This window comes from Gossypium arboreum, chromosome 7 (assembly GCF_025698485.1).
Source record: "Gossypium arboreum isolate Shixiya-1 chromosome 7, ASM2569848v2, whole genome shotgun sequence".
In the NCBI taxonomy this organism is placed as follows: domain Eukaryota; kingdom Viridiplantae; phylum Streptophyta; class Magnoliopsida; order Malvales; family Malvaceae; genus Gossypium; species Gossypium arboreum.
Window position 1 is genome coordinate 88357056 of NC_069076.1, and position 27764 is coordinate 88384819.

Genomic DNA, 27764 nt, shown 5'->3' on the forward strand with positions numbered 1-27764 from the left:
ACATATCAAATGAATTTGGATAAAAGTTATCTAGATTCAAATGAACCTAGAGAACTATTTGTTCAGATTTATTACTTATATATTTTAATATTTTTTATTTATGTCCACCATTTTATAATAAGGCGTTTTCAAGTGCCACCGTATGATTATTTGCAGTGCCATGTAAGCATAAACTAATACAAGTTCCATAGTAATTAGATTAAAAAATATTTTAGATAACCAAGTACTTTTAAACAAACTCAAGGTAATCTAGTTAAACTCAAATTTAGATTAAGAATTAGGAATTGGGAATTGGGAAGGATCCACATATAAAACTAAAGTCATTTTACACCCATTTATATATTTTTGTATGATTAATATTTTAACAATTTAACTATTAAATTTATCAGTATAATTGTACTTGATATGTATATAAATTTTCGAATAAATTTAATATCTCTCATCATATACTATATATATTTATTAACCCAAATTCTCATTCTCATAACATAATATTTTTGTCACTGTACCAAAAAATATCAGTAATTTAACATGCATGATTGGAATATTAGATATAATTATTAAATTGTATATTAAATATGATTGTTAAATTGTTAAAATATTCATATTAGAAATATATACAAAATGATTGTAGAAATATACAAAATGATTTAGTTTTACATCCGGGTCCTCCTTTGGAATTTCTATCCGCAAATTTTTAAATCCAAATCCTAATATCCAAACTGGGAGAAGGAGTAGGGTATCCGAATCCCGGATTTAAATTGCCAGTCCCTTGATAAAATAAACATTTTGATTTCCCTGTTACTAGATACCATACCCAACTATTGAACTCCCCATTTATTCCTTTTTTCCCCCTCCGCCATTATTTCTGATTTTGCAGTCGAGTCGAATCGCGCAGTGTCAACGAACATCTGCAACATTTTACGCTATGGTACGCTTCATTTCCAAACTCTCTCTTCTCGGTTTTCACTTGCGTCGCCTTTATCGTCTATTCATCTGTTTTCCGATCGTGAAATGATGGTTCGCGTTTACTTCTAGATCCAATCTGTTTTTTTTTTCTTTCTTCATCTTTTGTCTGGTTGCGATTATGCTAGTGGAAAATGAATGCACAGAAGAGAAAATTTTAGTCCTGATTTGCTAGAAACTAAGCTTAAAGAAGCTGGATTGTTGTTGTAAGGTTATGAAATTAATTTTGGTTGGTCTAGATTTTATTATCTCATTGTTCATTTACATGCCTCAGTGAAACGCAGTTGAGGCGATTATCGAGGAAATAGGAATTTTTTTAATTGCTTCAAAATTGGATGTGGCTCGTATTTTGGCATCAAGGAAGTAATTTTTCAGAGAGGTCTGACAAGATTTCATGGTCTGATTAATTTGTATCGAAGTTGATGGGTCTTATGTTAGTTTCTTTCTTTTATTTTTGGTTGCACTAGCTGCACCGAGTGTATTATTAGCATCCGATTGTCCCTTCATTATTCCTCTAGGACCGTTTTCGTAGGCTTTTCCAGTTTCAGGTGTTTCATTCAAACATGTTTCTTACTTGAAATTTGCTATTGTTTTCTTCTCGAGTGTTTTTGAGTATTTGTTAGATTTATTTCTAATAATTGTATCATTTCATGGAAGCTAAGAAATTGATTTGTTATGTCCTAAAGTCTTTGGGAAAACGTTTAATGAAAAAGAACAAAGTCGTTATGATTGGTTGTTTTTTTTCTTTGCATAGGCACCCATAAAGGGCATCCTTTCCTTGCAAAGGGCAGCAATGTTCAGAGCCAGCAGTGAGAGGTGGAAACTAGGCATTAGATCATTTAGTACTCAAGGAGCAACAACTGCTGGTGCTCCACAGGCATCCCCTCCACCACCACCCGAAAAAACCCATTTTGGTGGTTTAAAAGATGAAGATCGTATTTTCACCAACTTATATGGGTTGCATGATCCTTTTCTCAAAGGTGCCATGAAACGTGGTGACTGGTATAGAACCAAGGATTTAGTACTCAAGGGTGCTGATTGGATTGTCAATGAAATGAAGAAATCTGGACTCCGAGGACGTGGTGGTGCTGGATTTCCATCAGGCCTCAAATGGTCTTTTATGCCAAAAGTATCTGATGGCCGTCCTTCTTATCTTGTTGTCAATGCTGATGAAAGTGAACCTGGAACCTGTAAAGACAGGGAAATCATGCGGCACGATCCACACAAACTATTGGAGGGTTGCTTGATTGCTGGGGTTGGGATGAGAGCTACAGCTGCTTATATCTACATCAGGGGTGAATATGTGAATGAACGTAAAAACCTTGAAATAGCTAGAAAAGAAGCATACGAAGCTGGACTGTTGGGCAAAAATGCATGTGGTTCTGGTTATGATTTTGACGTTCACATCCATTTTGGTGCCGGTGCTTATATTTGTGGTGAAGAAACAGCACTTCTAGAGAGCCTTGAAGGAAAACAAGGAAAACCTAGATTGAAGCCTCCTTTCCCTGCTAATGCTGGGTTATATGGCTGTCCCACCACTGTCACAAATGTGGAGACGGTGGCTGTTTCTCCCACAATATTGAGACGTGGTCCTGAGTGGTTTGCCAGTTTTGGGAGGAAGAACAATTCTGGGACAAAATTGTTTTGTGTCTCAGGTCACGTCAACAAGCCTTGCACAGTTGAGGAGGAGATGAGTATACCACTTAAGGAGTTGATAGAGAGGCACTGCGGAGGCATCAGAGGTGGATGGGACAATTTACTTGCAGTAATACCAGGAGGTTCATCTGTTCCACTTTTACCCAAGCACATATGTGATGATGTCCTGATGGATTATGATGCACTCAAGGCTGTCCAGTCAGGACTGGGAACTGCTGCAGTAATTGTGATGGATAAGTCAACTGATGTTGTAGATGCAATTGCGAGGCTTTCGTACTTCTACAAGCACGAGAGTTGTGGACAGTGCACGCCCTGCAGAGAAGGGACTGGATGGCTATGGATGATCATGGAAAGATTGAAAGTTGGGAATGCAAAGTTGGAAGAGATTGACATGCTTCAGGAGGTGACCAAGCAGATTGAAGGGCACACAATTTGCGCTTTAGGTGATGCAGCAGCTTGGCCTGTGCAGGGTCTAATACGGCATTTTAGGCCAGAGCTCGAGAGAAGGATTAGGGAGCGTGCAGAAAGGGAGTTGCTCGAGGCTTCTGCGTAATTTCTGCTCAGGTTGCTTCTGGCATCTTTTTGACTTTCAGTTTGTTAGTGCATCTTTTTCTTCCAAAATATGAAGTACTCTCAACGTGCTTGATTTGGCATTTTAGTTATCAATTTCCATTTCGTTATGTGAAAATGCTCGTTTCTATGGATGCATGCTTTCACAACAAACTGTACCCTGGTATACTCATGAATAATTTCATGAGAAGAAAAAATAAGGTGCTGGCTTGTACAACGCCTGTAGATGAATTAACTTATTTCTTTTAATGTCCTTAAGGATTTCATTTTAGTTTTTCCTTATCATCTGGCAGTGGCAACCTACCAATAGTTGCCTGGTCACTTAAAAAAGGTCAAAAGAACCGTTCATATTCTCTTTATTAATTAGTATCTGTTTTTCTGGTTGCTAGACAATGATTTTGTTAGAAGAATTTGAAAGAAATAAGTTGGAAGAAAAGCAAAGGATGGAGGCATAAGATATATCCATATCAAGTTTAGTTATTTCCAAATGGAAAATGGCATATAGGAAACAATTTTAATTAGGTAGTGCATCCTTAGTCCTATGTGCATAACATTTAGCTCCCTCTTTTTAAGCCATGGAAATGAGTAGGATAAAGTACCTATTACCTGTTTTTGTATCCTATGCATGTTCTTACAGCGCATATAAATCAGTTCTAGCAGGCTACCATCTGAAGTTTTCTTATTGACAAGTTGTTTCATTCTATGTTGGGGTATTACACGTGCAAAAGTGGATACTATGGAGTAAAATTGGAAGTACTTGAAACTTGGAGCATAGGTTACTCAGGAATCTGGTGGTCTGGTAGTGTAGTGTACTATTTGGTTTCTGCTAAGCTGTTGTGTTAACAACATTTCACTGTTTTAGAAAATAATGAACGTCTCTATTGTCTGGCCGGGGTGGGTACTTGTTTTGTTTCTCATAGCATCCACAACATTTTCTTTTTGGCCCATTATCTGTAATTTTTCTGTTCGCAACATATTATGATATATGTATTTTGCTATATCATAGATGTCGCAAAAGGATAAAAATAAATGTTTTCTAAGATATAAAATTGAAGTTGTATCATGTGCTGAAATGAATAGAATAAAAATATGCATCAGCAAAATAGCTTGGGTGCTTGTGCTGGAGCTACGGGTGTAATCCCGCGAGTTTAAGCAGTAACAGCGCGTTTGGTTGGAGGGAATTGCTATTCCATTCCTTCCATTCCATGGAATGCCGTTCCTTGTTTATTCAACAAATTTGCTGAATCCATATTTTGTGGTTAGTGGTAAGAATAGACAATTCAGCAGTAATAGCGATTTTTTTATTCCAATTATGTCCATCGTTTTCTTACTGTTATTCTTCTTCATCAAATTTGTGTCATGCGGATGATCTCCGATGGTTCCAAGAACAGTATGGTTAGAATTTTTTACAAGAAAAAAGAGAAAAACCTCAAAATTTGCAGCAACAGCTTAAAAAATATTTATTATATATTAATAATATATTTTATTTAAATATTTTATTATATATTAATTTAATATATATTTTATTTAAATACTTTTATTATATATTTATAATATAAATAAAATATTTTTTATTTTTAAAGATAGAAGTTGTGTTTTTGATCTATTCCTGACCTATTCTATTCAACCAAAAATGCAATATTTAGATTTTATTCCATTCAATTACAACTTAATTATAGCTCTATTTCATTATAGTCTTATTTTGTTATAATGAACCAAATGCGTTGTAAGAATTTTTGAGTTCGAATTTGACACGAAACATGTCTCATTTTAAGTTTTAACCTTGTACTAGTAATGTGATGAAATACACCAAAATGATGTAAAATATTTTAATAGTAATAGAAACTATCTTTTTAGCCCTTATTGTTTGTAATATTTCTTTAATTGGACCTTACTCTTTGCATTAAAAATAAAAATAAAATTAAAAATTTTATATCTTCAAAAAGGATAAAGAACATTTAATTCCTAAATTTGAAAACTTTTTTTTAATTTACTCTCAAAACTTCTTTTTGGTCCATATTAATCCTCAAATTGGATTTTATCTTAATAATTTAGTCCTTTTTAACATCATTACGAGGTGATGACATGACAATTTACGATTTTGCTATATCATCACTTAAATTTTGTTGAAAATATATAAAAATCTAAAAAAAATAGAATATATTGATGCTTATAAAAATTATAGAAAATTTGTAAAGAATTATAAAAATTATAGAAAAAATATAAAAGCTATAAAATTTATTGGTTATTTGATCTCATCAAATCAATTTTACTATTAGTAATATAAATATATATTTCCCAAACCAGCATTGTATGTCAATATTAAAAGTACAAATATACCAAAATGTATTTAAAGTCTGAACAAATAAAACCCACACAGAAAACACAGAGCAATTATAAATTTCAAACCTTAATTATTTTAAAATTTAAATATAATGAAAAAATTCTTATATATTCTTTTTGAGTTTGGTACTCTTACATCATGTCAAAGTGATTACCTATTAATGTTATTGTTGATACAAAAGATCAACAATGGAGAATTAGCGAGAAAAAGATGGCGCGGTTTAGATTTTTATAGGACGGAGAGTTGTTAGTGATACCAAGAAATGTATGTAAAGGGACTTTGGTATGGATTCCCATTATGGTTAATATATTTATATATAACAATTGTCTCCCAATCGAAAGAAAGATTATAAAATGGACATTTATTTGAAACGAAAATTTACTTGTATTTTTTTTTACTAAAATTACAGTAATTCGCAAGCTTTTGAACTTATACCGACATTTTGGACATTGCACTCGATCATAAAGATATCAAATTATGGTGCTACTCATATGTCATTAGTTATTGGCAAAAAATTTGAGATAAAGTGCTACTATAAATGGTTGATAATAATAAATTGTAAGATAACTCCGTCACATGATGTTAGCCTGATAGTTATAATAAACTTAATTTGTATTGGTTTTACATTTAGTTCTATTTCTTACGATGAAATTGATTATCTCATCAATAGTTGAGTACACTGCTTATGATTACCGTAATGTAGATTAATTTTTCAGTAATATATGTTAAACTTCTAAGTAATGGGGCATGCTTAAACCGTCCATGCGTCTTTGCTGATAAATTATATCTCAAAGTGTCATTCAGTTACTTGGACAACAAATGTTTTAACAGCTAAAGCAATTTACTACTTTTTTATGGAATGACGATTGTTGATGCCTTTAGAGGTGAGCAATATGCCCTTTGAATAAATTTATTTTAACATTTAAGTGGGATTTTCCTTCCTTTTTCGCAGACTTTTTTTTTATTATAATATTCTGTAGTATAATAAATAAGAAATCAAAATCGTAACCTTTCGTAGTTTGCTTCAACGGAGTAATGCGTTTCAGTAGGAGATGAGAGTTTGTATGCTGCCTAAAGCTAAAATCCAACTTCTTAGCATAGTGTTCTTTAAACAATTATAGTATGAGGTTGTATCCAAGTTTCTTACATTAACGATAGTCTTGAATGTCCACAACCTCACAACACACTAATTGTTTCATGACCTCCATGCTGTCTGCCATTCTCAACAACTGATTAAACAGAAAATAAGAAATATGTAGGGTAAAAGGAAAATTTAAAAAAAATAATAATAATAACAGAAGAAAAGAAACAATACCCATGAGTTATTATTATTAGATCTGAAAGCTTGTTGCAATGAGAAAGGATCAGAGTGATCATTTATTGCTGAGAAGTAAATGAGATTATGATAATGGCCATGGAGGGTCGGTAGGGCAAGTACAAAGGTGAAAGAGGCAAGTGCAGGTGGGGCATTTGGCGCAGACACTTCCACAGTCTTCACTTCTATGGCATCTAAATGAAATGATAGGTCCCCTTGCCTCCGCCACCATCTCTGCATCTGCAACCACACATCTACTTTTATCATATTAAACAAACATATGAGTTAAGGTTCAGGCACAACACAGAGTTAGAAACTAACGAGTTGTAAACATTAAGATTACTGCAAATATAACCAAATTCCATGACATCTCTTATATCTAATTAATTGAAATTAAGCTGGTGGAAATATGTAGAGCTTATTTATACCTCTATTGTATATATAGCGCAATGTATTAATTTTAGTAGCTGAGGAAGATTGAGATGATTTATTGGAATTTTCTTTTACCTAATTAATCATATTTTTATTGTTTGTCTAGTCATGGAAATTATGTGTTATCTAAGCTAGAAATGCATGATGTCGATAAACTAATTATTCGTCCAACAGATTGGAAATATATTTGGATTTCATTCGTTTGATAAAATTGAAATCACATTTTTAATAAAAATTAATTAAATTTACAAGTTCAAGTTGCATTGGAGCTGCTGAATTATGTTTGTTTAAATTTAACAACTAAACCGAAATTTTACATAAAATGAGATTCGAACAAGGATCTTAAAGAGCTCATGGCCTCAAACTTCATTAATAAAACTCAAATTTAATCGTAATTGAAAATAATATATATTAATTTATGATTTTATACATTAAATACCATACAAACACAAAATATCTTAACAAATATATAAAATATTAAAATAAACACGAAATTAAATCAACACAATTAATGTATACCAACAACCCAAATAAGGAAGTGACTAAGAGCTAAAATATAGAGCACAAATTCTAACATCTCCTCCCCAATTTGCAATTTACCCAAACAAAAACCCATGTAATACCAAATCAAGCTCTTGTTACAAGCTCTTGTTATATATATATATAAACTATTTTAATTTTACACACTTTTATATAATTATTTTAATAATTCTATTATTATATTGTATAGATATGCACATCAAATTTTGAATAAATTAAAACTTTTTAATTATTTGTTTGATACAATAACTTTTCAATAGTTAAAAATTTTCAGTGGTTGAAACTATATTAATAAAAATGATATTTTAGAAATATCAAACTAATAATTAAGCATAGTTGAGAACAAGAAACTAAATATTTATTGCGTAAAATAAAAATCAAACGACATAATTCATCATAGGGTTCATCTCCCAAGTATTTAAAAAATTAGTCCATGCTTGAAAATAAAAACATCAAAGATACAGTATAACCGAAAGAAATAAAGAGACTCGTGATAACTTCCTAAGAAATCAACTGAGAATATTCAATCTTGACGGAAATCTGCTTCAAAGTCGGCTTCAATGGTTTTTTTCTAGTTGTTTTCTTCAGTATTCTCTAACGGCTCCCTCATTTTTTTTTTTGTCATATATACGTCTTAGAATGCCCAAAAAACCTAAAATCGTGATTTTTTGTTTTCGATATGCAATCCCATGAAACCGACACGACCTACAGCATGCCTGTGTGGGTCACGTAGCCATGTGGTCTAGCTGTGTAAAATGGTTTAGCCCGTATGACTCCTGTAGCTTACTTCAATGCTCCGATTTTTGTTCTTTTTTTCTCCTTTTTCTCCCAAGTGCTCTATTAAGCATTAAAACATGAATTTAAAGGATTAGGAGTATAAAATTCACAATTAACATCGAATAATCACCCAAAAACGTGTTAAAAATGAGGTTAAAACATGTTACTTTTAGCACTTATCAATAAGATACAATATCATATTGATTTAAAACTTTAATTTATAAATCCAATGTGTGGATAAAAAAGTTACAACATTCCTCATATTGTTACTGTATTAGTTGACTGGTGTCCTAATAATATGTCGAAAAAGCACAAACATCGTCATCTATCTATATATGACATAGAAATTTGTTGGACATACTAGGTCGTCAACTTTAGCCAAAGCATTTTCCAACATTCTGTTTGGATAGACTATAGGGCCGTCCATCAATCAAAGGTTAATCTTTATTTCTTTCAAAAGACTGACATTAAGTAATTCGCAAATAGATAATGGCATTGTATTAATAGATGAACACAAATCACATATAACTCTCTTAATGCCTACATTACCTATTTTACATGGAATTGAAATCATACTTGAGTCCTAGCATTTGAGAGGTGTCTTATTCTTGATAAAAGTGGATGCACTCTTCCTATGCTTACCTTTTTGAAACTGGTGGGGTTCTTTTTGTTGGTATAAAATCCTTTAAAATTTTCGGAAAAAAATGCATATTTTTCATAGCATCTAGTAATGGAATGTTTACCTTGTTTTTGCGAAAAATCTCAAAGAACTCTGTATCGTCTTTTTCGCTCTTATTTCCCAAAAGCCTTCTAGGAAAAGAAGGTTGAATCACAATCAATGTAGGAGATGTTGGTTCTATTTTTATTGTAACACCTTTAAAATCGTTATGCTATAAAAGCATTATTAAGCGAGAATCATGCGTAATGAATTTCTCAATAAAACAAAATAAGGAATATAAGTGATAAAGAAAAGGTTGATGGATGCCAAAGAAAGTTGAATTAAAAAGTATATCATGATATATTAATTTAAAATAGGGAGCAAATCATAAAGATGTAAAAATTTTTGGGGCTCAAGTATAATTATTCAAAATTTAAGGGGTTAAGATATAAATATGTAAAAGTTAAAGGACCAAAAGTGAAAATAAAATGATTTCTTGTGACACGAAGTTGGTAAGCAAGGATCAAATTGAATAAGTGAAAAAATACGAGGGATTAAATCGTAATTTTACCAAATTAAGTGATGATTCAAGGATGGTGTTGTAGAGAATCATTAAGGGCAAAATGATTATGGATGAAAACTGTTGAGAAATGATTGGTTAAGAGTATTTTAATATAAGATATTTTATTATTTACTTAATAGTTAAGAAAAAAAAAAGATAATGGAAATTTCTCCATCTTTCTTTTTCACTCACATCGACCATTGTTGAAAAAAGGTGAAAAACAAGTGATTAAAGGTTGAAGAGAGGTAAGTACCCTTGAATTTCTTATTACTTAAAGACTAAAATGTAAACTTTATGAAATTTTGGTAATTTAGTAAAATAATTTTAATATGTGAAATAAAATATTATGATAGAAAGCTTAATTGAAGTGTGAAATAGTAGTGAATTAAATATAAAGTGATGTTAAAGTGAAATTGTAATAAATAATGATATTTCATATACTAAGGACTAAATTATAAATTTTGTGAAATTTATAATTAAAACAAGATAAGTGAAGTGCATAAAATTTTATATGTGAAATAAGATATTATAATGAATTATTTAATTAAAGTGTATTGTGATAGTGAATTTGAGTGAAGTGTTATGCTAATTTTCATAATGTTAAGAACTAGGTGGCAAGATACTTTGAAATGGCAACAAGTACTAAAAACATTAGAAAGAATTACTCAAGTGAAGTGTTACATGAAAGAAAATTGATTTAAAGTGATTATGTAGTGAAAAATAAATTTTATGGAATTAGGGACTAAATTGAAAAGTGTAAAAAGGTTTAAGTGTAAAATAAAATATTATGATAAATAGCTTAAACACAATGTTAAGTGTTAATGAATTAATTACAAAATGTGAATCTCTAGTAATACTTGAATTTCATATTAAAAGGACCAAATTGTAAAATATACAAAAGTGACTAAGTGTATTAAGGTTTTAAATAACATATTCAAGTGTAATGAAATATAGAAGTGAAGTGAAGTGAATACTAAGTGAGAAGATAGTGATTAATGAAAATATATACTAGTAGGGACTAAATCGAAAAGATTACAAAGAAAGTGAAGTAAAGTTTATGCAAAGAAAACTAGATATAAAAGTGACAAAAATTTGATAGGTGTAATAAAGTATTTATGGAAATTTTAGGGAAGTAATTACGGTAGTGAAGTTAATTTTAAGTGATATTAAAGTGTTAATTTAATGAATATTGATTTTATGAAATTAAGGACTAAATTTTCAAAGATGTAAAGTTTTATATGCTATTAATTACTAAGTGACAATGATGAAAATGCTAATATAGATGTCCAAGTAGACAAGATAGGAACTTGTTTGATATAAATGACATGACATTAGGAAATTTTCAACGCGCATAATGACAATGACACTTTGGTGCAAATCAATGATAGTGGCTCTTAAGATTTCAGTGATTTTGCACTTTGGTGCATTATAGTGTTATTTCTGCATATATTACTATATGCTATTAACTCAAAAAAATTGGTAAGTGACTAAAGAATCTTGAGAAAGAGAGATAAGAGATTAATGGAATAAGTATTAAAGAAAGATATGTGGTAAGTGAATTCCGGCAACAATTTATGTTAAAGCGTGAAGTGATAATATAGTAAATTAAAGTATTAATAAATTTGTTAAATATATCGAATAATCTCTTGATATAAATGATATTTCCATGAAATTATATTAGTAATATTGTTACTATTATTTAAAAAATGGTAAGATTTAAATTCATGAGTACTCACTAAGCTTTTTATAAGCTTAATGCATTATTTTTCAACACGTAGGTGATAAAAGCTCGAATTGAAGCTTTCTAGTGAATATATAATCTCATCTCATCACATTACATCACATCTCAAATTTTGGAAGAGGGTGTGATTTTGAATCTTTGGCATTAGTTTATGGCATGTACATAGGCTTATATTGATATTGTTGTGGATGAATCTAAAGGATGAATTTATTGGATAATGATCTTCATTGTAAACTTGGCATTTATGAATATGTTTGAAATTTTTTTATGTTGATCTGAGTAGTTATTAAAGTTGATAAATGGTATATTTTAAATGTGTTATTGGTTGATTGTCAGATGTATGGCATAAGGAAGTGATTTCAGGTGTTAGGGAGCAAAATGTACAAGTTTTAAGGTTTTAGGATTGAGGTCACGAAGTCGGGTTTCTGAAGTCGCGACGAGCCAAGTTAGAGAGTCACGTCGCAACAAGAAGTCTCTCGAGGTCGTAACAAGCTATGTTACGTCATGACGAGCTCCTGATGGTTTGGACCTTCACCCTTTGGTCTCAAATCGACCATTAGCCACTTAGAAAGCTTTTGTAACCTTGAGTTAAGCTTGGAATAGTGAGTAAATCTTATTTTAAATATGTTATGATTTTGATAACTTGAATAAAATGTTTGTGAAGGGTGTTACATTTTCTTGTGGCTTGTCATCATGTTTTCCCTCACACACGTCTTGTTTATAATTTTTATCTAAATAGAGCTCTAGAACTATTTTGTTTATAAGAGTCATTGAACTCACATTTTGGCTCGAGTTAAGTTTCGTTTGGGTTGATATTAGGATTCCAATTCACCCTTTGAGTTGGCAAGCCGACTTATTATGTTCTCCAGTTCCTCTCTACTTTCCCTTGTTTCTTGTTGGAATTCAAAAGTTTTTTGCTTGAATTTAAGAGTGTTAGTGGAAAAGCTATTTACGAGGTCTTCTAAAGATATACCTAAGGGTTGTGGTTGTCACATGGGTAGACTAGATTGTATGAATTGGACTGGTGTCTCATTCCATAGCCTGAACCGGGGTAATCTCTCCACCCATGAATGTATGTGTCAGAGAATGAATCGTATCGTCTTTGAGGTGGTCTATGGAAACCTCCAACATTGCTAAATTGTACTGGATAGTCGTCCTCCCAGACAAGACACACATATGTTGCATGACTGGGTGCAATACATGTACCATACACTATGACTAGTGTTGTATTTCTTATGACAATACGATGAAAAGTATTAGCAATATCATTAAGTTTATTTTCCATAGATGATACATTTACCTGTTGTGTAATCATTGGGTAACTCGACGTAAACCTATACAGATAATAATTTATAGCCATAGTGGAATATATCCAACTGTTCATTTTTTTTATATATATATATATATATATATATATATGGGCACAAGCAATCTTCTCTATTTCTAGATCATGCTCGAGTAACTTGTACGCCCGAAATTGATCATAAAAAGAATACAAAATTAATTAGTGTCAGTCCCCAACAATGACGTTAAAATTTGATGGGTATTAAATCCAACAAAAATAAATTTCTATACCTAAATCAAAATTAAATTAAATTTATAATATAGTCTCACAGAGACTGGACTAATTATGTTGCTGACTTCTTATATCAAGATTAGACAAATCTGCGAAATTAAAAAAAAAAAGGTTAAAACTAAATCTAAAATAAATAATAGAAATTAAATAAAAGTGAAATAAAAATAAAACAATTTGTTTATGTAAAATAGCTAGACTCATTTATTAAACCTGAAAAAACATACAAGTAATAAAAGTCTGACACAAACAGATGGCTCCTTGGCAAGCCAAACCGTTCAGCCTAAAGAATGAGTTTTCACCCCCATTTTGCAAAGAAACATTTCAGAAATAGAAAACCCATTCGGGAACCAAATCGCCTCTTCCAAAGAAAACATAGATCAGAGGTGACCAAAACAAGACTCCGGCAATCTTCATCATAGCTTTTCCAGCACCTCTCCTCCTTTAAGCGGACTCTCCTCACCACCTTCTATCGCACTCCGCTTCGTCGACCGCAAAACCAGGAATCCCTCCCTCCAGATAAGTATTCTCGCCTCTTCTTATTCCTTCTGTAGCACGGACATGTGCTAAACCATTTGCTTGCCTTGATGCATGTTCAAAATTACATCTATCGAACCTCTTACTCAGTTCCTTTGAATCCTTGATGAAGGCGCTTATAGCAGGTCTATCCTCTTGTTCTATTCGCAATTTTCGGATAACCAAACGGGCATCCCCTACAATGACCACTCTTTGAAATCCTAGATCGAGTCCCATTTGCAGTGCCTAGAGACAGGCCCGTGCTTCAACCGCAAAAGGAGAAGGTATGTATCTATTAAGTATGATTCTTGAACCCAGAACCCGTCCATCTGTATTCCTACATACCAAACCGGACATGATTCTTTTGTGTGATTCTGAAGAGTTGCATCAAATTTTATTTTAATAAAATCTGGATCTGGTGGGCACCATCTTTTTGCCACAATCTTTTGACCGGGTAAATGTCTATCAATGTCATCTATTTCCCTGAAATATGCCCATATGAAATAATCTGATTCATGGGAATATTTTTTAATCCCCTCATGCACCTATTTATTCCTTGCTTTCCAGATGACCCAAAGAGCACAGAACACCTTTTTGCACTTGATTGTTGAAATGGTAGAAACAATACCCATTAACCAATGGAAATCCACGAACACATTTCGGTCTCTAGTTACATGGTTTGTGGCTCTTGAGTCTAAAATCCACAAAGGATGAGATTCAATTAGTAATACAATACTAGAAAAAATGTAGTACTTTCAAATTATTTATTGCACTTGAAAGTGCTTTATAGGTCTTTACCTTCTTTGGCTCAGTGCATTCACAAGCAAAGTGACCCTTCTTGTCACAATTGAAACACTTAATTTGAGCTTTAATTTTCTTCTTCTTTTTAATTGTTTGGAGAGCCTTTCTTTTTCCTTGGGAGTTAGACTTTTGCTTCTTAAAAGCTTTTTCCTTGTAGCCACCATATAGTTTGTGCTTCTTTAAGCCAGAATCTGCATTTGAACTTGTTCCTACCATATATACATCAATATTAGGCTTAATTGCCTCATTACTATCTTCCAACTAAAGATGTCGAGTGACATCATCTAGAATCTTGATGCCCTCATTGTGGGCAATGTGCACTATCATATGCTCCTAGTTGTGAGGCAATGACCAAATACGTGCTTGAACCTATTGTTCATTAGACAGAGTGACTTGTGTCTCTCAGTTCTCTAATCATGTTTGACGTTTCTCTTGTAAGTTTCAAACTTGATTGTGAGCTACCTGAGTTTAGTAACTAAAGTGCCCCTAAAATTCTCTTTAAGAGCAGTCCACTCATCTTTTGCGACCTCATGCTTCTTCAACTTACACATGATGTCATTGTCCTTATTGCTCAACAACGTTATACGAGGTATAAAAATTTTTTATTTCCAGGCATCTTATGCCTCTCGGTCCCTTTTATTTTGGGTTGTATTTGTTGGAAAAAAAAAAGGATTTTTAGAAGCTTATAGGCATATTCTCGATTGGTAAATGTAGAGATTTAAATTATAAAATTATGGATTTATATTTTACCCCATTAGACTTTTACAATGGTGATCAAAATAGTTGAGTGATGAATGAGAAATTGATGCTCAAAGTAAGTCACTTTTGAATTACGTTGAAGAAAATGGAAAGTTTAGTTCTACATTAGTTAGATATCAAGTATGGAATATGTTTATATATATGAACTAACGTGGTAGTTATTGAATGATTAAGTTAATGCGCTCTTTTGTGTGCAAGGGGGGGTGCAAATTCAAACCTGTCGGGGTTGGGGGTGCACTTGCACGACATGGGCGATGTGAAATGTTTGAACTAGTGGATTCTTTCTAGGCCTATGGATATTTTAGCCTAATATGTAATTTTATTTTTTCTCAACAAAACTTATCTCTTTAAATTCTGTTTGGAATTAAAAATGACAACAAATATTAAATTGAGTTTAATGGCTCCTTAATATCTCTATTAGTCAAAATTTCCATAAGTTATCTATAGAAGAAAATATACATTGAATTTTTCTCTATTTTTCCTGCAAAAATTTCGAGATCTTTTCTATTTCAAACTTATTTTCGGTGATAGAAGGAAGCTAGGCTATATAGTTCGTTGATCATTGCAGCCGTGTCACTGTCGTGCTCATCTCATTGTTGTATCTTGGGAGACAGTCGACTAACAGTTTTTCAGCACCAAAAGAGCGGCCGAATTTTTCTTAAGGAAACTGTTAAAAAATGCCTCAACTACCAGTTGGTTTTCTGCTTACTTACGTATATACAATTTCGATCCAGTTTTATTTCTAATCAGATTTTTATCTATATATTTATATTGTTCTGGTTCGATCTTGTGATTTAAATTAATATTTTACATTACTGTTTATTTCACTTAACGTATTTGTAATAATATTTGCCGACATTATTTAAAATTTCATGAACCTCTTATTCTTCCAGAACATATTGGATTTTCATATTGCAGATTTCAAAATTGTCCCCGTTGAACTTTTCTTCTTTGTTAAGCACAATACGAATTTTTTTTTTAAGTAGATGCCATTTCATAATATTTTCTACATTAAGACGAACACATGCATGCCTAGCATACAAAATTCCCATATTATTATATCATTATAATAAAAGAAAACTAGTGATAATTATCATATTACACAAAACCAATTGCAAATCAGTGTTTACAATCAAATTCTATATTATGCTAATGGTCACTAATTTAGTTATTTGTAATAATAGAACTTCCACTATTTGATATAGTTTATGAATGATAAAACAATAAAAAGTAATAAACTAATAAATAATTAAACTACGAATGAAAAACATAATTTATTTACATAAAGATACACATACATTTTACTAGTGCAATATGTAACATAAAAGAAGAAAATAAGAAAGATAAAAAGTAAAATAAAATAAACAAAAAAATAGAAAAAAAAAACACCTAGAAACATAAGTCATCAAAAGACTAACAAATAAAACAAACACTAATCATCGAGCTCCACATACTCGATATCATCATCATCTATGTCCAGAAAATCCTCAAGCACTCGTCCCATAACTGGGTTGGAATCCACATAAAAGTTGAATGTCTACCATGGCAATCCATAAAGTGATGAGCATGCTATGATTCATTTGATTAGTGGTGGAAATCGTGGCGGAAATCGCAGTTGGCCTAGCTCTCACCCGCACACTATATTTTATCAACATTCGAATCAGTTCAACGTATGACTGATCCTTATTGGGAAATCATATTTCATCTAAGAGACATTTTAGAACGTCAGTTATCAATGTGGCTTTCAGACTTTGAATTTTCATGTCGCCCAAAGTAATTTTTGTATTTTGCTATTGACTTTCATGACATGGGTAATAATATCATCTTTTGGATCCATCCGAAAAAGAATTATAATTCAATCAGACTTATAATTCAATCTAAGTCCTCTTTGATTCTAATCACTTTCGGTGTACGAATGCATATTACCATACTAATCTATAACAGATACAGATAAAAAAAAAAACAATGAATATTTAAGAAATATTATATTTCTACCTTATTTTAATCAATTCATTATTTGTACGTATGATCTAAATAATATGTATAAACTTGAGATTACTTGATTGTGACATAAATCGAGTGGTTGATAAATCCAATTACAGTACATAGCATTTTATTTATTTTCATGTGTCGAAATCATTTTTAAAAAAAAAGGGAATCGACTTTGTCTAAAAGCGAAAATTAAAACGAGAGTCGCCACTGATCTTTATTAGGTGTGATCGGATCACCTTTGTTTTGATAAAATATTTTAGTTTACGTTTTTGGTCTACGAAACTCGAGAGAACGGGTTCGGGAGTCAGTTACGTGCGAGGAAGGATTAGCACCCTCTTCACGCCCAAAATTGGTACCGTATTGAATATTTAGTGTCTTAATGTCGAAAGTTGAAAATCGAGAATGGATTGAAATACGATCCTTTTTTATTAATGTTTGTTTAGAAAAATACTCAGATTAAGTCGAAGGAACATCAAAGGTCCACTCGTCTCGTGATAACGATATGCCACACCCCGTAAGTTAGGATGTGACATTTGAACCATCGAGAATAAGTTTGCCTTTGATTTTTTATTGAAATTCCATACATTTTAAAACTCGAAAGGATATTTGGTTATTTAGGATCAACGAGAAAACCGAAACCCCGTAAGTTAGGGCACAATTCCTCAATTTTCCAAAACGCGAAACAGTGCCTTATTTTGAAATTCTTGTTTTTGAATAATAGCAAGTACGAAATTTAGATGACGTACGTTATTTTGTTTGGAATAAAATAAAATGATCCATATTTGATAAACATGTTGGAGCTTAACACATGACATGTAGCACCCCAAACCCGGCCCAGAAGTTATGGCCGGATCCGGCATGCCACATCAAAAACGTTAAAAAAAAAATTCATTCTAAGTCCAGAAAATCGTACTTGATGTTCAAAAGATTAATTCATTAAGGGTTAAAGTGAATGGAAGCTGTGCACCAGGTAGGAAACTGGAAAAGAGGTGGTGAGTCCATCGGACTGCTTAAGTACCAAGCTCCCTTCGGATCCAATCCTAGACATGCATACCGCCATTGCCACACCTTAACGTCATGGATATTTCTAGGAAACCGATTTGATTAAGTCATTTTTAGGAAAAGTGATTAATTTTGGAAAATACTTTCATTGTGGAAGCTTTGCTTGTTGTCGTGTTATTTTGAAATCAATTGTTGTTTTTTGAAAACGCGCCCTAAAGCTATCCAATTTCAACAGTTAAAATAAGTAATACCTATCTTAGTAATACATATTAAAACCATCAAAAATAATTAAGCGGCCTTATTACATTTAAAAACCCAAAACTTCAAACGTAAATAAAAGGATGTCCAGTTCACCAGAAGAAAATCAAACTTTCAGAACGGGTGGCCACTCCAAATTCCCTAACATCTCCAAGCCCACTGTGGTTGGGGATTTCCTGCGTGAATGAAAATAAAAGGGGTGAGTTTAGGGAAACTCAGTGTGTAAGGAAAACCCATTCAAAGCCCAAGTCAGCTCAAGCCTATTGGGCCTAAGCCCATTCAGGTAACAGTGGTACTGGACCAGAGCCCTTTTCAGATTACAATAAAGCGGGCCTTAGCCTCTTATTCAGATAACGAGATGGCCCATAGGCCCATTTCAAAATACATGCAACATCAATAACATATGCAAGCCTATTTGGGAGACTACTCAACCCACCAACCACTACACTCCACCCGTACCAGCCATACACTCCATGTGGAGATAGCTCAACCCACCCAAATTTAACACTCCACAGTTCTTGATTGTCGCTCGATTATCGATAAATTGAGGCAAAGCCTCCAAGACGTGGACAAGCCACTTTCAAGACTTCCTCCGTCAATATCCCAGTCCCATGCATCGATAATAACAACATGGCATGCATAAATAACAACATCAAACATCCATTTAAGTCAATTTAACCTTAGGGGTATTTGGTAATTTATCTCCTAGGGTAAAAGTAAATTTTTCACTTTTAAAGGTATTTCAGTAATTTATCTATTTTAGGGTTTTCATGCATATTCCTACTTTTCACGTACTAACAGAATCACGTCTTGAGGTTCTTCTTGAATTGGGCTGTTGGCCCATCATTCCAAATTTGGCCCATTAAGCCCAAAAATATCGAGGCACGAAATCATGCACTTTGCGGTCCAAACATTGCAGCTTACCAAAACATTAATCGATTTACCTCACGAGCATTCGACACTCAAAATCTACAAAATACCGATTTTCGGCATTTCGACTTTTCGCTTTTGCCGATCTAGACTAAAAAGAGGGTGTTAGTTACACACATTTGCGACGATATCTTGACGAGATCCACACACGAACCGCCTACAATTGGATTACTAACACTTTAATCTAACTATTCAAATACGAACTACGTATTAACCCCTTACAATATTCGGCCAACCACACCTACAGATCATAGTAAGCTTATAAGAAATCAATAAGCAACTCATTTACAAATTTTTGTCAATGTTTACCACATAATCATAATCTCACTGCAAGCTGTCTTCCTGAACAACAGTCACTAAATCATCTATAACTGGAGCTACGAAACTCCAAATCAAGTGCCGTTAATTTTACCTAAAAATAGACTCATATATCTTCTATCCATAAAATTTTCAGAATTTTTGGTTTAGCCAATCAATACCAGATTTTTCTTAAAGTTTCCATGTTTCACTGTTTGACTAATCTGACCACTCTTCATTACGAATCAAATTTCTCATTGTACAGAATTCAAAATATGTTCTCGTTTATTTCATTTGAAACTAGACTCAACAAGCTTTAATTACATAATTTATTCATCTTCTAATTCATCTCTCAAAATTTATGGTGATTTTCCAAATTCACGTTATTGTTGCTGTCCCAAGCAGATTTATTACCAAATTCACGCTTTCACACCTAACTTGCATGCTTGTTATTTAAACATGTATATCACCAATTAATCATCACATATCTATGATTTTATTGAAGTATAATCTCCATTTCATCATTTTAAAGCACAACATGTTAGCCAATTTTTCCCTTTAGCATCTAAGGCACATGCATGCTCATTTGTTTGGCTCAACTTCACCTATCTTCCATTTCTCATCAAAAGAACATGAAACAACAACCATTTCCTTCATTTTAATTCATGACTAAATGCTCACAACACAACTAAAAACCAAAATATGCTTCAAGAGTTAAGGTAGAATCAAGAAGAACTCATGAACATCAAGATAGAAGCAAACTACCATGAACTTACCTTCAATTTTCTTCCCCAAGTGACCAAACATTTAAGAGCTTTCTCCTCTCCTTTCTCTTCTCTAACTTTAGGCTACGATGAACAAAGATGGACAAAACTTTATTCTTTTCACCCCTTTTTCTTTTAATAAAATTTCATATTTCATCCATTTAATTCTTTAATACAAAAGACATGAAATTCCCATCATGGAACATTTACCTAAACCATTATCATGGAACATTTACCTAACCCATTATCATGGAATATTTACCTAATCCATTGTCATGGAACATTTACCTAACCCATTATCAATTTGTATCAATTTGTACCATAAATTATGGATATCAAGTGCTCATATTGTCTACAACAACATGATGGCTAGCCACTTCATGTAAAATGGGAGGTTTGTCATGCAAATCCTCCTATTTTGCACTCCTATTTATTTGGCCACTTCAATTTAGCCTATAGCATTTTCAAACATTTTCACATAGGTTTTATTTCATAATTTCACCCCTTTTTCTTATGGAACAAAAATTAACTAAAATTGCCGGGTTCTATCTTAAGCTTGGGCTTTCTAGAAGCCCACTAATATAATTAAACCTATGCCAACATTCACAGAATTCCCAAAAATTGGGGCGTTACATGACATGATTTAAAATAAAATAAAAGGTACTATAGAGCATGGAATAGTAATAGACGAATTAGATGCAAGGTTAATGAGTGTCAACAATATGAGGATGCTAAATAAACAATTTCAATAACATGTAATGGCAATATTTACACGACGTACATTATTTAATATCAACCTTAATAAACATAGAAATGAAGTAATAATATAAAACAACTTAAATCAAATAATATAAGATAATTTTAACTAAATAATATATGTATAAAAGGTTTAAAATAAATACTATAAAAGCAATTTAAAGTAAATAATAGAAAATAATTTAAAATCATCAATAAAAAGTCTAAAATAAATAATACGTAAAAAAATTTAAAATAAATAATATACATAAAATAAAAAAAAAAAAACAGTTTAACATAAATAATATATATAAAAAATAAAATAAATAATATATAAAGAGTTTAAGATACACAACATATAAAATTTGAAAATAAATAATCCATATAAAAGGAAATTTAAGAATAAACCTTATATATAAACTTATAATAATAAACAATTCAAAAATAATATATAAAAGGGTTTAAAATAAATTTTAAAAAAATATGAAGTAATTAACATATATATAATAATTGAAATGACATGTATTAAAAAACAGTTTAAAATGAATATTATATAAAAATTTAAAGTGAATAATATATAAAATAGTTTAAACTATGTATTGTAAATTTAAAATACATAATATGTAAAAGTTTAAAATACATAACAATAAAAGGAATTTAAAATGTTAACATATAGAATAATATATCTAAATAACATATAAAAAATTTAAATAGATAATATATATAAAATAGTTTAAAATAAAAGGTATCTAAAAAAATATGCATAATAATTTTAACAAATAACGTATATGAAAATTAAAATGAATAATAGTTTAAAATATGTAAAACTTAGAATACATGATAATAACACGATTTAAAAGAAATAATATAAGAAAAACAAGCTTAAAATAAATAAATAATAAAATAATTTCCTAAAAAACTGAAATAATAAATAATTATAATAATTAAATAAATTAAATAGATTAGGACTAGGCTGAAATTGAATTAAAAATTAAGGTACAATTTGTAAATAATAGAAAATAGGCCATCAATGACTGAAATGAGGCGCGCCTAAACAGTGGGGGACTGATTGGGAAAATATTCCCAACCCTTATGCGTACCGTTTCAAATGGGACCAAAATGAGACGAATGCAAAGAATAGGGGGTCAGATTAAAAAACACAAAAGAAAGAATAAAAGGGCTAAATTGAAAACAAGACGCAAAACAGAAGGACCTGCAACGCAAATAGCCCATTTGGCTTTAAAAACGCTTGGATCCTTCTCAATCGGGTCGGGTCGCACCGCCCCCCCCAAAAAACGACGCCGTTTTGGCAGCTGGGGGGAGGGAATGAAACGATGCCATTTCATGCCTCTGTAAAAGCCCAAAAATTTTTATTTTTTCCATTTCAGCCTTAGTTTTAGAAAAAAAAAAAACTAAAAGAAACCTTAAAACTCTCCTTTCTCTTCCCCTATGGCCGACCAAAATGACCCACCAACTGCTATCCGTAGCACCACCACAGTGATCGGTGGCCGGCCTCACGCAAATGGGCATTTTCAGCCCTATTTTAGACGGGTTCGAGGCGTCCGAAAACGGTGGAGGTTCCCACTACCGTGGAGGAGTTCGCAACAGGTAAGGGGAACAATTCCCTTTTGTATTTTTTTTTTTACTTTCGATTAATAAAAATAAATCTAAAAATAAAACGAAAACAGAAGAGGAAATCTGCTCTTGGAAGATTAAATCTTTTCTTATTATTCTTGAAAGTAAAATCACAAGAAAATGAAATGAAAAGAAGACTAACTATTTCAAAATATCTGATTTCTAATTATCTTCCTATTTTTTTTTGAATTCGGAGAGAAGAAGAAGTACAAACTGACTATTTTTATTTTTATAGATGATTACAAAACTCTTGGTTTCCCTTTCTTTTGTCATTTTCTTGTTGTCCGCTTTTGTCTTGTGTGTGGATCTTTGTTTTACAGGTGGTGTCAGATGCGTAGAAGGCCAGTGGTTGGTACCTCGACCGGTGGTGGCGCGCGTGAGGAGGCTGGTGGCTGAAGGCATACGGCTAGGGTTTTCCTCTTCTTTGTTTTTGCTGAAAATTAGTTAAAGTTATGGGCCAATTAGGTCTTTAGGGTTTTAATAATTTTGGGCCTATATTGGGCCGTTGTAATTTGGGTTACTAAACATTGTAAATGGACTTTTAAATTTTTTTTAATTTGGTTTTATTATTGTAGTCTGGGCCTGGGTCAAAATTGGCCATTACATCATGTATCACACATTAATGGCAAATCAGATATACAAAGCTAATTGTCAAACATAAAACATTCTCTCAATGGATATAAAAAAAAAAGTGAAACCTGTATATATATATATATCCTACCATTATTCTCAATACGTGAAATCAAAAGCAAAAAAGCATTTGGCAAACAAACCATTCTTAAGCAAATGGTCAAATGCCATTATTATTATTATTATTATTATTATTATTATTATTATTATTGTAGCAAACCAAATTTGTCCTGCTCACCATAAACCCAAAATAAAAATAAAATAAATAAAATTAAAAATAAATAAAAGTCCATTTACAAAATATATCAGCCTAAATCATAAGCCCAAACTACTAAGCCAAGTCCATAACCTAAAATTTTTTCAGGAAACCTAAAACCCTAGCCCCCTTGCCTCGCTACTCCTCGACATATCAGTAGACGCGATGCCTGAAACCTTCCCCCTTTGCATCAAAAGGGCAGCAACAACCTTGATAACTTTAACTGTCCAAGAAACACAAAAAGGAAAAAGAAGCAGAAACAAACAATCGAAAAATTTATATTGTAATATTCTCCCGGTTATAAAAATCAATTTTTGTAACATGAAAAGTAGGATTTTTTCTTTTGAAATAGAAGAACAACAGAGAAAATACAAAGAAAAAAACAACAAGTTTTGAAAAAGGTAGTTCGTTTTATTTATTTATTTTTACGAAAATATTATTATTTCTTACCTGCGCCGTTGTGTTCTTCGCCGTGCGAGGTCGAGGCCGTTGTCTCCGATGAAAGACAATATCGTAGTCGGACGAAAGAAACCGAGAGGTTTCTTAAAGATTTCTTAGGGTTTTGCCATTTTTACTTCAAATCAGGGTTTAAAAGGTTTGAAAAGGTTTAAAAAGGGTTAAAATGGGGCTAAAAAGGTATTTTTTGGACTCCGGCCATCGGAGGCGTTGGTGACTAGTAGCCACGACGGATTAAGGAAGCATTGAGAGAAAAAATAAAAGAGCAATTTTTTTTTTCAAAAACAAGTACAAATGATTTTTTTTAATTATTTTTTGGTTTATATAGCCTTATAAAATGATGTCGTTTTGGGCTTAACTTTCAGACACCAAAAAAGTGTCGTTTCAAGCCAGACCCGCCAACTCGACCAAAATCCCCTTGGAATCTGCGTGTTTTCGCCACAAGGGTCTAATTGCGGCTCTAATCCTTCCGCTTTTTAATTCTTTTCAATACAGTCTTATTTTTGGTCCTTTTTCTTTTTTAAAATTTATATCATTAAATTTTGGATTTTTTTATTTTGGTCTCTCTGGAAAACGGTGTGCTTAATGGGTTTGGGAATAATTTCCCATTTGATCCCTACTCCTTTTCGCGCGTTCTGTTTTGATCCTTTATTCTGCCTTATTAATTAATTAATTTATTTTATTATAATTTATGCTTTTAATTTCATTTAAATTCGATTCAATCCTTCATTTATTTAATTTCACCTTTTATGAATTTATTTATTTATTATTTATTATTTATATTTTCTTTTTATTGTACATCTTTATCCTCTAAATTAAACAAAATTTACTTTATCCTTAATTCATTACTACTATCATTTTGTTTTTTATTATTCAACATAACATTAATTAAACCATTATCGTCACTATTATTATTATCATCATCAATTTATTATTAAAGTTGTTCCATCAGTATTTGATAATGATACCTACTATTATTTTGTTCTTATATTATTATTTTACGATAGTGATTTCAAATTTTACCTATGTTTTATTTATTTTATGTAGTTATTTTATTTTATTATTATTTTGTTCTTATATTATTATTTTAAACTTTATGCTTAGATATATTTATTCATTCCTGCATTAAGCTCAATCATATATCATATCAATTGATGCATTCGTTTTTACATAACTCATGAGAAGAAATTAAAACCAAGGTGATATTCTTTATTTTGATTTGTGCCTCTAACTTTCGGAGTATGATTTTTCCTTAAACTACAATAATTTGAATATCCCTCCCTTTTTTTAAAAAAACAAATAAATAATAATAAATAAATAAATAAAAGATTGTAAGATTTGGGCTATAATTAAATGGAGAGTGTTTTTATTTTTGAGAATTCGAGATTTTGTGCCCCAACTTACGAGACATGATTTTTTGTCTTGATCGACTCAAAATGAGAACACTTCCTCATTAAAAAATCAATTTAGATCGGATTTCTTTCAATACCATCAAGTAACATGATGCAAAGATGGATCGTATTTTAAATTTCCTTTAAATTTTTAATTTTCGACTTCAAAACATCAAATAATCAACTAGATACTAATTTTGGGTGTTATGAAGGTATTAATCTTTCCTCACATGTAACCGACTTCCGAACCTATTTTCTTAGGTTTTGTAGGCCAAAAATTATTGTTTCAGTAAACCTAACCTTTTATTATTAAATTTTGAGGTTATTCAAACACACCTAAATAAAAAAAATTGATGGTAACTCTATTCTTATTTTCAAGATAAAGTTGATTTCAAAAAAAAAAAAATTCGATAATTATTATTATTAATGGCCTTACGCCATTAAAATAGCCAACTTCCTGGCTACAACGCCATTTCTCTTAAGTAAAAATGGCGACTTTCATTTTTCTTTTCATTAAAACAATTGGGGGAAAGCAGATAAAGGAGTGATAAAACAAAATTTAATGGCAAAAACCATAGCAGAAAAATATATCATTTAAAATATTATACATGAATTAGCAATCAAATGAATTCAAATATCAATGTAATATATTGTGATTTAAATTATCACAACATATTTAAAGTAAGTGCATAGATCAGATCGTCAGGTAACTTTGATGGTTATCCGGCCGGGCTCGAAGGCCCGCCCGAAATGTGAGAGGGTTTGGGAAAAAATATAGGTCTGAAAAATAGGCTTGGACAAAAAAATAAAGCCCGTTTAAAAAATGGGCCGGGCCTCGGGTAAGGTATTTTTAGCCCGGACCCGGTCGGCCCGGCCTGAATCACAAAAGGACAAAAAAAATCTGCATATTTTTTTTTATTTTTAAATGTTATTTTCTTGTTGTTTTCTCCCTATTTTGCTATCATTTTACTATTATGTTGCTATTATTTTGTTGTTATTGTTTGGATATTGTATTGATGCGGTCGTTGAGAGCACCAAAAATATCCTATTCCCTGTAAAATAATGAAAAAGAAATAGTAAAGGGGAAGTAGGGTCGAATCCTCAGGGACCGGATTATACGAATGCTTGTCTCTCAAAATCTGGGCGTAATCGTGCCCAAGAAAACTGCGTTCTGGAAAAAATAAAAAAGAAATTTAAGAATTGATTTTGGAAGCGAAAATAAAATAAAGACAAATTTAAAGTTTATTGAAATTATGATTACGAAAATAATAAAATAATAAAGAGAGTTTTAAGAGAAAAGAAATTCTTATGGGAAAGTTCCACCTCGGTTGTCTCATTCCGCCTTGGGCTCAATCCTTGGCTTTTGGATGATCCTTCTCGACTCAAGTAAGCCGTTATAGTGGAAGAGGACGCCTCGACCACCAGCTCCAAAGATTAGATTTACGATTTTAGGGAACCCGACTCTAGCCATAATCTATGCTAGATCAACGCTTCTCAATGGCGAATCCCACGCCATTTTGTCTCTTTGGCTCGCCAACCTCGACGATAAGTTAACGAACCGACTATGCAGTCCTTCCAAAACATACAAAGCGGCCGCCTTTGCATATGCTGAAAAGCTTACTTCTTAAGGGCCATGGACGGAAGCCTCACCAGAAAGTGGAGAAACGATGAATACTTGGCGAGAAGGCTAAGTACGGATTCTAGGCCTCAAGAACCTTTTTTGGGGAAATATTGACAACTTTTGGCTAGAAGAGTTTTAGTGGCTCATGATAATTGTGGAAAAGAAAATAAATAAAAATATGGAAAAAGAAATTTTATTGAAAAGAAATATGAAAGAACAAAATACTTTTGGGGGAGAGTGTTTACAGAAAAGAGATCCCCCCAATAGAGTCACTTCACCCCCTATTTATAGTGCTAGGGAGATAGTCTAATTGAGCTTAAATTCTAAAAAGATAAATACATTTAATTAAAGATAAACAAAGATAATTAAAATAAAATCCTAAATTTGAATAATCCTAATAATTATCTTAATATTAATTATCCTAATAGAATAAAAGAAAATAGAGTCTTCCAAAATAAAATCTCTTCTATTTGCTTTTAAGTCCTTGTGCCTTCCATGTTCGCACTTTTGGCACCATATTTGTCCCACGTTGCATATTGGCCCATTTAATCTCCAAATTGACGCTTTTTCCTTGAATTTACTTTTCG

At 31.8% G+C, this 27764-nt stretch overlaps 1 protein-coding gene and 2 long non-coding RNA genes across 6 annotated transcripts in view; 2 read left to right on the forward strand and 1 right to left on the reverse strand.

Annotated features, from left to right (window-relative positions):
* The window catches only part of LOC128295372 (uncharacterized), a 92350-nt gene that overhangs the window by 21152 nt on the left and 43434 nt on the right, over window positions 1-27764 (reverse strand). The window lies entirely within an intron of this gene.
* LOC108469866 (NADH dehydrogenase [ubiquinone] flavoprotein 1, mitochondrial) lies at window positions 648-4241 on the forward strand. Of its 4 annotated transcripts, none has more exons than XM_017770943.2 (3): window positions 693-931; window positions 1721-3186; window positions 3830-4241. In XM_017770943.2, exons 1-2 carry the CDS (start codon window positions 929-931, stop codon window positions 3173-3175), a joined length of 1458 nt encoding a protein of 485 aa, XP_017626432.1. In that variant the 5' UTR covers window positions 693-928; the 3' UTR covers window positions 3176-3186; window positions 3830-4241. The 4 variants fall into 4 exon arrangements, with proteins under 4 accessions (XP_017626430.1, XP_017626432.1, XP_052886806.1 ...); XM_053030846.1 differs by having other exon boundaries at window positions 3844-4241; XM_017770942.2 differs by having other exon boundaries at window positions 3921-4241.
* Window positions 13356-15253, forward strand: LOC128295371 (uncharacterized). Its single transcript, XR_008285823.1, has 2 exons — window positions 13356-14104; window positions 14218-15253. It is a non-coding gene; the product is annotated as an uncharacterized LOC128295371 (long non-coding RNA).